Here is a 12,566-nt window from a genome sequence, read left to right as displayed (position 1 = left end):
TCAGGGTGGAAAGTCAACACATCCCTTTGCTCAGCTGCAGCCCACATATTTGTAGTCTCCGGTGCCCTCTTGGCGGTCGCTGTGGACCAGCGTTTATGCAGTGGGTACACAGTGGACACAAAGACGCCATAGAAATGTGGGGCCCTGCTCAGGGGCTGGCCCCAAGTGCTAGTCTGTTAGCAAGTGTGTGCAGGAGCTGAAGAAACAGTCCAGAAGGGTGGGAAAGCCTTCAGAGAAAGCCATGGAGCAGAAGTGAGGCTGTCCCTGTGTCCGTATATAAACGTTGTTAGCCTTTCTTTGTTATTAGAGACACCTGATGTCATCATATGCCCACTCATCAATTTAACGTCTTTGTAAGCAGGGGCCCGTCAACATACCTAGAGTGGAGAAGTAGCCGGTGGAGAACCTTGAGTGGTTCTTCTTTCTCCATAGGTGGAGTTATGTACTGTTCCCTCAAATTAATCAAATTTAAAGGAATGGATAAAACAGAAGCATTTGGCTATCTGAATCATTCTGTGCTATCTGTGGATAATTGGGTCTAGGTTTTATAATCAACCTTAACATTATCAATAGTAGTAACTTCAGTGACCACGTCTGCCTTCTGAGGTAGCCTATTAGGCATTGGATTTAAAACAGCTAAGAAGGCACCAGGACTCTATAAAGCAGTGGTTCCCAACCTTCTAATGCTGTGACCCTTTAATACAGTTCCTCATGTTGTGGGGACCCCCAGCCATAAGATTATTTTCATTGCTACTTCATAACTGTCATGTTGCTGCTGTTAGGAATCGTAAATATCTGTGTGTTCTGATGGTCTTCAGCAACCCCTGTGAAAGGTCACTCGACTCCCCAGAGGGGTCATGACCCACAGGTTGAGAACCGCTGCTCTAGCGTTTGTTTATAGCTACTGTGCTCTGCATGATACGAAACAATACATATTCTCCTGCCCTTCAAGCCAGTCTTGTAGAAATAAGAATTCTCAGCTTAACACACGAGTGTTCCGAGGGTCTGTGAAGTGTCACTTATAATAGAGTAGCAAGAGGTGAGTGGTGCGTGTGTGTGTGTGTGTGTGTGTGTGTGTGTGTGTGTGTGTGTGTGTGTGTGTGAAGGGTGCGTGGGTGCCTACGAGCATCCGTGCATGGGTCTGAACTGTTCTGGTCAGTTATGGTGCTACAGTGGTGCCATCGTCAAGCCGTTGGCTGCTGAGTTCTGAGATGCGCCACGCACATGGCTTCCAGCAGCCTCTATCGTGCTGATCACAACCCTAAGGAAACTCCAACGCAGACCCATATAGTGGAGATGGCACAGCTAATTCTAAAAAGCCAAGATTTGAACCCGGTTCTTGTTTCTGAAGCCTTTGTGGCGAAACTGACTCCTATTTAAAAATGGGCTAAAAATAATCTCTGTTCAGTGTCAACGAACTGGTTCAAACAAACAGATTCTCATCCAGGAGCTGGACGTTAAAAAGAGAGAAGGCGGGGTTGGGGATTTAGCTCAGTGGTAGAGTGCTTGCCTAGCGAGCACAAGGCCCTGGGTTCCATCCTCAGCTCCACAAAAAAAAAAAAAGAAAAGGAAAAAAAGAAAAAAAAATGGGCACAATATTTTTCCAAACATCTATTTATAATTTGAGCCACATGTCTGTGTCCAGCACGTGTGAGCCTTCGTGAGAACTACCGGTTGAACATTTCAACAGCCTGCTGCTCCTCCTTTTCTGCCGCTGTCCTCAGTGGGGACAGAAGAGCAGCAGCATGTTCTCTGCCACCCCCTACCTACCTGCCCCTCATTCCTGCTGCTTGAGCCCTCCTGAATTCCTCACTTAAATGGTGTCGTTTGGCCCCACTCTGAAGGTCTCATCCCACTGTAAAATAGTCATTAAGTGACTTCCCAGGCCATCTTAGAAGTCCATATATCGCCTCTGAGACCCAGGAATTTGTTGATGATAATGTTACTGATAATACTTTCAATTTGATGTTCGTGTGTGCGCGCGTGCGTGCATGTGTGCGTGCGTGTGTGTTTTCACATTTTCTCTTGGACTACTAAAACTTCAGAGTGTTGATAAAAACTGTCACTTTGAAACAATGTGACTGGCTGCCCCTTTCATTGAGGAAGCCTGTGTTGGTCTTCTTGAATGAGTCAAGGCCAAGGGCTTTGGAACCTGACTGAGTAGGAAACGCTCCTCGGAGCTGGCTGCAGTGTGTTCACCGAGGACACACCCACAAGTGCTGGCCCTACATTTTACAGCTGAGGAACACCAGACCCTTCTCCCTCATGTTTAAGGTCTGGCCTTTTATTGTATTCTTGTCAAAGTGGTGTCGTGGTCGTTGTAAGAAAGAGCTGAGTTACAACATCCAGTCCTTGGGGGACTCCAAGCGTGGAAGGCAACCGGAGTCACAGCATGCTGCAACAACATTGAGGATTTTGTTTGTGTTCTGTAATGGATGTCGCCTCCTGGTAGAACCCGTCCCGGAGAGCTCCTTGTCTCTAATGTTTACACCTCCTTGACATTTTCAAGCTGTTGAGGAAGAGTGTTTTTAAGATGCTGCTGAACTGGCTGTGAATTTAGTTCATTTAGGCTTCCTCTCGGTAGTCATTTGTCCTATTACCTAACCATTAGGATTCCTTTGTGGGGCGTGGGGTGGGACTAGCATATGACAAGCAAGGATGTGGTATATACGGGAGGTGGCTTTATACGGTAAAATCAGTCATTTTAAGACCAACATTTGGTTCTTTGTGCCTTTATTCTAACTTATCTTTAGTGCTTATTGCCAGAGTTTTTTAAAAAACAGATTGTAGCATTTTGGAATTCATTATAGTGTATGAATATGTAATTGTAATTGTTTGAATGGCAAACCCGCCTGGCAGTAAATTGAATACGTTTTCTTGGTATGAATTAACAGATGATGCAATAAAATTTCTCTGGACTTGGCATTCTACTGCCGCATGCAAACTGTGTTTAAAGTTAAGTAGAATGCACCCAGTTCCCATTCGAGGTTTGCTTCTTCCCTGTGACCCCCCCTCCCCAGCCTTCCACCCACGATCAAAAGGTGATCTCCGGTTTTACCTCCTCTCAGGTAACTCTGATCTATTCAAAGAAGATTCTAGAGAAAGCTGGATGGGTCATATTTTCTAAGAACTAAGACAGCTTTGAATTTCCTGAGGTCATAGAACAAGGCTGGGCACAGGTGTGCCCGCAACATCCACGACCACACATTTTCATTGCCTTGGGAGTCTTTTGAAGATTCTGAATTGCTGACGTAGGACACTTAGACTCTGAGCTTTTGGATTTGGTTTCCCAGGCCATTCTGATAGGAGGCAAGAGACAAGGGGCTATGCTGGTGAATCATCGTCGAGTTTTTCAGATGTGGATTCCTTGGCCACATTCATTCCCAGAGTTTCTGATTCTTTACATCAGACGTGGACCTTAGGATGTTCATTTCTGGCAAATGCCTAGGAGATGCTGCTGATGTTGACCCTGGCGGGGGGGGGGGGGTGGGGGGGGGGGGGGGGGGGGGGGGGGAGATCACTGAAGAGCACCGCCCTGCATTAGCCCATCTCAAACTTTGCTGTGTCCTGCTGCTGAAGTACAGCCGGGGGCTCAGTGCCCTGCCACACTCTCAGTTAACGCGTTTCCAGCTGGTTCCACTTCATAATAGTGCCGTCGCCACCGCTACTGACTCAGGGGCCCCACTTGGAGGAGCAAATCTGTAAGTTGTAGCAGATCAGCAGTACCCTGGGTTAGGAAAGCTGTGTGGTCCAGGGGCCCCTAGACATGTCTTGAAGACTGGAGCCCTGAGAGGGCCAGACTAGAAGGCCCTTTACTACCCATGGTTTGTTTTGAGTGTTTGAAGGCAAACCCTTGGCCAAACTCTGTATCCATAGTGAATGTCCTTGTAAAGATTTTTCAGTTTGCAGAAGTAGTGTGTGTGGGGTGGGGGGAGTTCTTAACCAGAATAACACAATAGGATCACCTAGGAGCTGCTGAAATAAATACACAGGCCCCATCTCCTTCTGAGCATTCAGGTCTAATTGGTATGAGGTGGTTTCTAGACAGTGGCGTTTTTAAAAGGTTTGTGAGTGATTTTAATGCCCAGCCAGACTTTAGAAGCACTGAATTAAAATATTACACACTGTGGTTGTGTAAATCCTTTACTGTTTTCTTCCTTGTATTCAGGCTGACTTATGTTGCTCTGTGATGCAGGGGAATTTTATTAGGCCATTGAAAACACTCTAATGTGGCCTCTTCAATAAACCAGCAAGGGAAGACCCTATGTAAGTTCTACTGCTGTTAAAACCAACTTCAGAGTAGAAGGAGGAACTGGGAAAGTACAGTGGGTGTTTCTGAAGGAGCTGAAATATGAAGTATTTCTGGGACTATGTCAACAAAAGCCTAATTTTCCCCCCTCGGGGTTATGACTGTGTGGAGCAAGTCTTCACAGCAAAGCCTGCCAAAAAAGGTTATGATAAAATCATGGAATGTGAATGAAAAGAATTCACCAGTGTAACTTTTAAAGGAGTCAGCCTCCAAACTTGAAAACAGAGGGATGACATATGTGCTGCATTTGTTATGTAGAAGTTTTCAGAACAGAATAACGCTGCGGGCAGGGATAGCAGGATGCCCAAGGCTGTCTCTATGGCTACGAGCAACTGAAACAGGGTAACTGATGGGGGACAGTACGCTGATGAGCACTCACTGAAGACCATGCATTCCTTACCTTTGCAAATTCACGTTGGACTGAGTATTGGAGCAGAAACATCGCCACGGACTAGACATACAAGTCCTAGACAAGCCAAATACGGAACTTTTGCTTTGGGCTTTATGGACTAGAGAGAAAAAAATTGTGGACTTTGGCAGCTCAGCCGCTCATCATGTGCCCTCAGCCAAGTGTCTTAGCCACCCCCCCCCCCCCCCCCCCCAGTCTGTCTTGTCATCTGTTGGGTAGAGATGAAAATGTAATCTCTTTCTCACTGAAGAGCACATAGCGGGGTTGGAATGTGTTCTGGCAGGCCTCACTTGCAGGAGGTCCTCAATTAGAGAGGTTTTTTGTTTTTTTTGTTGTTGTTGTTTTTGTTTTTTTCCATTTCTCTACCATGACTATGGCAACTGGATCCTTAATAAGACATATTATCCATCAAAATGTTTGCCTTGTGAGGGTTTTTTTTGTGTGAGTTTTTATTGATATTTGCTACATGTTAATTATCCATCAGTTTAGATTTCTTCTTCCTAACTCCAAAGCGTATATTCCTACTTAAGCGTCAGCTCTGCAAGTTTGTTTTTTTCTTGCTGTTCCTTAGTGCTGCAGCATTCTTGCCTCCTATATGCATTCATATGCCTCTCTCAGTTTTCACCGTGTATTGCCTAGTAGCTGGCCTAGAACTCACTGCATAGACCAGGCTGGCCTCGAACTTACCATCCTGACTGTGTCTGTCTCCACCATGCCCTGCTTTCGCTTTCTTGGCTGCATGGAGGAACTCTTCTGGCTAATTCAGGGCCTTGATATCATTGATTATACTTCAAAGCCTCTATCGCCACCTGGCACTCTGCTGAGAAGCCATTTGTTTGAATGCCTCTCTCCTCCGGAACAGAGCTATAAATCCAAGAAAGCAAGGACTTTGCTCCTTCCCTGCTCAAGTCCTTCAGTTAATGTTTGTCAACTGAATGAGTGAAAGACAGATACAGAGGACTTCATGGACCAGTCTGCTATCACAGGATTTATCTCCAGGTCTGTCAAGTGGCTCAGGGCCCCTATGACACCCAAGGTCCATGTCACAGAGTGTAAGGTACACCACAGTGACATCTGGGGCAAACAAGTATAGTAGGCCCTTCGCCTCTTGATTTCATGCTCTGTGTCCTTATTGAAGTCTGAGATCTCATATCTAATGCTAATCTGGGGGGGCCTCTGAGTTATCCTAGAAGTAACTGGAACTCCCAGAAATGTCTCAGAGTGGTGTGTACCTGTATTATGGGTTTAATATCAGTAGGCAGAAGGAATCAGGGTTGGTGTTGGGGGACCCAGCAACACTGACTAGGTAGTTGACTCTCCAAGAGTCAAATTTAAATTTCACTAGTCCGCTTTTCCTGTTTTCTAGTAACTAGTGTGCAGCATTCTGCTGCTGTGTGAACTGACCATGTCAAGAGATTTTGAAAAGTAGAAGAGATCAATATCAGATGCGTGGAGCTCAAGAAAACAAACAGGGATGGCAGGAATCTGGCTATGCAACTTTACCTCTCTCTTATAAAATCTCAGTTTCCCCCTCTCCCATCTAGTACCTGTTCCTTTGTCTTTTCCTTAAAACCTAGGTTTAAGCAGAAAACTCTGAAATGTATTTGCTGCCTTTTGAGTTGTGGTTTTACTTTCTCTGTTGGTAGATGGTCCTGGAGACGGCCTAGACGTAACCACTATCATCTAGTCATGGGGGTTCAAGTGACTAGGCTTGGTTGACACTTGGCATAATTATTATGCCATTCTATACTAGGTAACCATTATCAGTCCTCAAGGAAGATTACTAATATGGTAAAACTAATTTATTTTTCCTTAATTACTTCAGTTGTGAGTCATATTGTCACTTTGATCTTTCTATATCTGGGGCAGTTTTTATTTTTATAAGATGCCAGTGCAACATTACCAGGGCAACCAGACATAAAAGCGTGCTAATTAGCTTAAGTATTATATATAGATTTATTAGATGCCATTGGGAAAGAGTATAAAAGGACTTTTCAAATAGATAACATTTTAAACTTCAAAAGTAACGCCTTTCTCATTCATGGGAAATTTATGATGTGGCAATAGTTCCCTTATTTATTTTCCCTGTGGGGGCAAAAAAACGAGTGAGAGAGATGTAGAAGAATAAATAAAGATTTCCAAGAGAACTTAACGTATTTGAAGTAGGCTGAGAAAGGAGGGGCCACAGCAACAGTTACTGGTGCCATGGTAACACATCGTGTTAAGTGTGTGCTGGAGGCCGAGTGTACAGAGGTGTGAGGCACCCTGTTGAAAGATGGGAAATAAAGCAGCGATTAACAGGTATGAGACAAGAAAATATCGGTAGGTTTTACAGATCTCGGTTCTTGGAAAGCATGGTTTCACAGTTCACCAATTCAGTGTAGGAACTGACATGTATGCCTGTTGTCATCGTGTGAACAGGTTTGAAGAGTGAGTGATGGTAAACAGTGTGACATGTGAGAAGTCACTGGCTGAAGGCAGAGTCTGCAGAAAGCAGATCAAAAGTACAGGCTGCACATGACCGGAAGTTTCCAAATTAAGGCTGATTTTAAAGATGGGTGTTTGTGGTCAATAAATAGAGAGTGTGTATTGCTCTCAAATACTCGTGTTTACTTTCAGATACTCATGGTTTTTTTTTTAAAAAGTGACCATGTGACTATATCTGTTCACACATGTGTGCAAAACCAAAACCATGAAATCTCAAGAAATTAACAAAAACAAAAATATACACAGCATAACATTATTGGTATCGAATCAGTGAATGAAAACAAAAGGAAGGTTCCATGCCCCCAACGTTGCTCTACAGCAATTTTGTGGCACTCTTCCGAGAAACTTCAAAAGAAGAAATCAATGTTGAATGGTAGGTTATTTCAGAACGGATCCCATGAAGAGGAATGCATAGAAAACTTAAGTATGACCAGAGAAGTATTTGGCTAAAAATGTTAAAGTCATGTTTTTGTGTGTTTGTCAAAAAACAAGAGAGAAATAGAAATGCGTTTAGGGTTCATGTTAAGATTCTTCAGGAAAACTATCAAGAGTCTGAAAGACGAAAATATTCAAAAACATAAAGGAACCAGGGGGTGTACAAAGTGCAAAGAGCAAAACTTGTCACTGGAGTTTGGTGGGAATTTGGGGTTCTAAATGAATTCTACATCTTCTGCTAAAATACTTAACAAAGATGAGTCTAAAAGAGCTGGCTTACTGGAATAATGACCCAAGGCTTCTGCCCTCTTTCCCTTTAAGGTAGTTTTACAGGAAAGTTATACATAAACATCAAAGACTAGTTAACTTATAGAAATAGTTTTGCAGGAGTTGGGCATGTTGGCACATACCCTTCATCCCAGGGTTTGAAAGGTAAAGGCAGGCAGATCTCTGAGTTCGAGGCCAGCCTGGTCTATACAGTGAGTTCCAGGCCAGCCAGTGCTACCCAGAGAAACCCTGTCTCAAAAGAAAAACACAAAAATCTTTTGCAGCAGTGGCAGAGATGGGATACAAAAGTCCTCATCGAGAGAGTCCGTGTAACTGTATTCAAGACTGAGTGGGCTAGCCCTTGCAAGAGAAGGGATTGGGAGGGTAAGAGTGAGCGTGGAGAGAGTGAACCCTAGTAATGGCGATACGCAAATTTTTAAGTCGAAAAATCTCAAGATATTAGGAAGCCAACAGAACTGTTTAAAACAGGGTGTTTTCTAAGAACCCAAAGGATGCTTTAACATCTACTAAGTGATTGTATTAGATAAAGTTGAAGTAGCGTTTGGTAAGATGAAACCTTCATTCTCAACATTCTTGGACACCTCCAAGTTTAAACTCCTGGTTCACTTATGGTCACTTATGGTTAGCACTGTCTAGGTCTCCTGCCCTGCCCTGCATATGTTGCCAAAGCTCATGCAGTACAGACTTCAAAAAATGACAGTGTGGAGAATGTTAAAGACCATATCAAGAGTTGAATAACTAACTAGCAAGAGCTAATAAGTTGGGTTTGGATGGAAGACTATGTTTGAAAAGTCTTAACTATATATGCCAAATCTTCAGAGAATATCAAGCATAATCGAATGTCGGACTGGGGCTGGGGCTCAATTGGAGAAGTACTTATATAGCTTATGGGAAGTCCTAGGCTGGATCCCCCAGAATCTTATAAAACCAAGCCTGGTGGTTCATACCATAATCCCAGCACTTGGGAGGAAGAAACAGGAGGATCAGAAGTTCAAGGTCATCCTCAGCTACATAGCTCATTTGAGGCAGCCTGAGCTACAGAAGACCCTGTCTCAAAGCAACAAATCAGTGATAACAAATAAGCAAATGTAATAATTCAGTGCTATTTGTAGGTAGGATTCAGGCTTTTCTTTATAATCAATCAGTGTTAGCATTTGCCAGATAAGCAGTCTGCTTGGTGAACTTGACAAACACCAAGTTGATCCCTATCACCAAGATTAACCTTCTCTCTCTCAGCTCTCTGAGGATCCTTATACTGGTGGGAGAAAGGGGGGGTTCTCAACACAGACTCCTGATCATTGGCTCATCTTCTCTTTGCCAGGTAGTTCCTAGGGATTATAATATGAAAGTAGATGGCTAGGTGTCTCGAGAGTAGAGCTAAGGCCTGTGTGGCCCAGGCATGTGATTATAGGCTCTGTGGTTCCCAGGAAAGGAGAGACTTCAGCTATGAGGGGAAACCACAATCCTAGTCAGGAAAGAAGTTGAGCCCAGATAAATGTACTCAGAAGGGAAGAAGAGCAAGGGCAAAGTTGAACACCTTCAACACCAGGGAATCCTAGGACAGGAGTCACATCATACCAGAAGTTCATGAACCAGACAGACCAGGGTCAACTCATCCCAGCCCGTTCACTAGCCATATAATCTCAGGCAATTAGCTTGACCTGCCTGAACCTTGATTTCATTACCTGTAAAATGGAGCAAATAATAACTCAGAGAATTCTTAGGAAGTCGGAAGGTAGGTGTGTGTGTGTGTGTGTGTGTGTGTGTGTGTGTGTGTGTGTGTGTCAGTGTGATTGAAGTTTGCTCTCAGGCCAGAGGCTGTTTCCACTGTCCACTCTGCTTTAAACTTACTAGCTGTTGGTTTGCTGGAAGCAACTGGAAGAGAGGGCGAGGCTTGCACTTGACTGTTGCCCCTGATTGAAGCAGAGGTGTGGAGAAGTAGAATTCTGTCCAGCGGGAAAAGGAGGGCACAGCCATAAGTTTAAGTGACAGAAAGCAAGTCACAAGACCTTTAACAACAAAGTCGTCTCCATGTCCGACACACTTCTTTCTTTCTCCTCTCCAGACACCTTCTCCACCTCTTGCTCCCCCATGGTGTCTCCTGTTACAATCCCAAAGCCTTACTATTGCAAGAGGGGACCCCTTCTGCAATCGAGACTCTGTTCCATTTCTTGGAAGGCTCTTCGGGGTATCTCGGTAGCTCGCCTCTCGAGAGATTCCACGTCTGTTCTGCACCTTGTAGCTGCCCCTCCTTGTAAGCATTCTTAGTTCCCCTCACTCTGGTCTGCCTCCCCAGGGCACTTATCACTCTGTTACTATTCATAGTATTGATCACTTTTCTGTCACCCTTTACTGCCTTGTAGACCCTAGGAGATCAAGAATCAATCTTCATCTTCCCCCCTCCCCCTCCCCACTCTCTTTCTCCTGGTATGTCCCAAACTGCTAAATCAATTGGCGCTCAGTAAATATTTCTGGGAGAGTTTTCTAGGACCCTAAGCGTGGGTGATCTCCTCTTGTGTGTTTTAGTTAGACAAGGAGGAAGATGGCTGGTAAAGTGAAAGATAAGGCAGCCTCGTTGGAAAATGACCGTAAGTTAATGTCACTTAACTTAGGGTACAACGACACCTGCCTGTAAGCGCAGGACTTTGAAGTAGAGGTGGAAGGATCAGGAATTTTAGGTCCACCTCTGCTATAGGAGACCTGAAAGAGAGAGAGAGAGAGAGAGAGAGAGAGAGAGAGAGAGAGAGAGAGAGAGAGAGAGAGAGAAACAGGCTTAGTTTGGGAACGACAGTTACGTCTGTGCTATCCAGAGCTGAATGAAGTGTAAGGTGCGGTGCCTAGATTCTTGCCTTTTCACTGATTAGGCAGGTTCCTTTTCTGCCTCAGATTTTTGTTGTTGTTTGTTTATTTGATACACACACACACACACACACACACACACACACACACATATATCAAAGAACCTCTTGACTCACTAACCCTGCTCTGTGATTCTATCTCTAGGTTTTAGTTCAGCAAAGTCAGTTAGAGATTATGGAAGTGTATGCTCCAATACCACGTGACATTGCTTCACTAACATCTCCCCAGCACCCTGACTCTCTTCAAAGGTCACCATCTGCAGGAGTGTGGTCGTAGATTATTCTAGTCTTTTCCTCGAGGCCTTAGGCCTCTTCAAAGCTTAAACTGAGAAAATGGCCTGAGGACCCAGGCTTGACGAGCTGGAGCTGGGCTGCTCAATCCTACACTTGTTAGGTAATGCCCACTGTTACTTTCCCCGTCTCTGAAATCGAGGTGCCTCCATGGGTCAACAGATAACACTGAAAGGAAAATGAGGTGCATCCAGTGAGTCTCCCCGAGACATGCCCTGTAGGGGAAAGACAGGGGAACTTGGCTTGTTGTCTTGTTAAGCGGGTCCCATCATAGAATTGCATATCTTAATCAGCTGCCCTGTTCGGTGCTCATTTAGTGGTAGAGTTCTTCATGGCTATTATTGCCCATATTGTCTCCCGTCCTTGGAGTAGCCAGGTTTTATTGGTGTCTCTGGTTTGGTTTTTAACGTGTATCACTATCAAAAAAGAAACCTCAAGACCTTGGGGTTCACAGTTAATCTGGACGTGAGTCAGAGCCACGTGGGGTCTTCCCCTTGTGTCCCCTCAAGCTTTGTAGTAGGTGTTGAGCAAGGGATGGAATTGGTGTCATGGGCAGCTCTTGGGAGAGGTTCCCGTGGTTGGCTACACTAAGTCTGAAGACTTCCGCCAGACTGCTTTCGCTGTCCTGCTCTTTGTACAGTAACTAGACCTGGGACGATCTGTTCTTCCCTCAAAAGTGCGCACCCCCCTGCCCTGGGCATGAGCTAAATTCTTTCTCTCCCATTTAGAAGAGAAGCCAGATTGCTCCAAGGCCCGCTGTGAAGTCCAGTTCTCTCCACGCTGCCCTGAAGATTCCGTACTGATCGAGGGCTATGCTCCTCCGGGGGAGTGTTGTCCCTTACCCAGCCGCTGCGTGTGTGACCCTGCGGGCTGTCTGCGCAAAGTCTGCCAGCCGGGATACCTGAACATTCTAGTGTCCAAAGCCTCAGGGAAGCCGGGAGAGTGTTGTGACCTCTATGAGTGCAAACCAGGTATGAGCGAGCTGGCTGGGCAGCATCGCCCCTGTGCATCAGAGGGCAGCAGGTCCCTCCTCAGCTATCCAGGGCTTCTCCACTCCCACCAAAGTGAGCATTCTTTCCTGTGCCTGGAGGGCTTGCCGCCTGGGGCTAGTGTCTCACTTCAGGGCTCTCTAAAACAGAGAACCAGAGGGATCTTTTTTCCTGATGCATGAGCACCATCCCGGCGTCAGCCAGCCCTTTTCTCTTCCATCATTATTTATTTCCTTCAAGTATGTTTGAGGAAGCAGTTGGGGGAAAAGTGTGGTGCTACAGTTACCTGCTGTGTTCCCTGAGAGACGATCGGAGGCCTTGTTGGCAGATGCGTCTGTCACTTGGAAGTTTTACGTTTGGAAGCAACTCCTATAGAAAACAGAATTACTTCTGGATAAATACATCCATCCAAACGGCAGATGTTTTATAAGGAAACGGTCCCAGTTTTCTTCCTTGGCAGTCCCTCCCCGCCTGCCTTGCCTTCGCGAAGCATGCCCTAC

At 45.1% G+C, this 12,566-nt stretch overlaps 1 protein-coding gene across 3 annotated transcripts in view; it reads left to right on the top strand.

The window, feature by feature from the left end:
- The window catches only part of Crim1 (cysteine rich transmembrane BMP regulator 1), a 176,925-nt gene that overhangs the window by 70,275 nt on the left and 94,084 nt on the right, over window positions 1-12,566 (top strand). The window contains exon 3 of one of the 3 annotated variants that reach the window (XM_036171025.1): window positions 11,806-12,048. The exons of the other annotated variants lie outside the window; for them this stretch is intronic. Coding sequence (XP_036026918.1) covers window positions 11,806-12,048 — 243 coding nt within the window. The remainder of the gene's footprint in view (window positions 1-11,805; window positions 12,049-12,566) is intronic. 3 annotated transcript variants of the gene reach the window in all.

Source organism: Onychomys torridus, chromosome 21, assembly GCF_903995425.1.
Source record: "Onychomys torridus chromosome 21, mOncTor1.1, whole genome shotgun sequence".
NCBI lineage: Eukaryota > Metazoa > Chordata > Mammalia > Rodentia > Cricetidae > Onychomys > Onychomys torridus.
The sequence above is the reverse complement of the archived record's forward strand: the minus strand, read 5'-3'. Positions and strand labels throughout refer to the sequence as shown.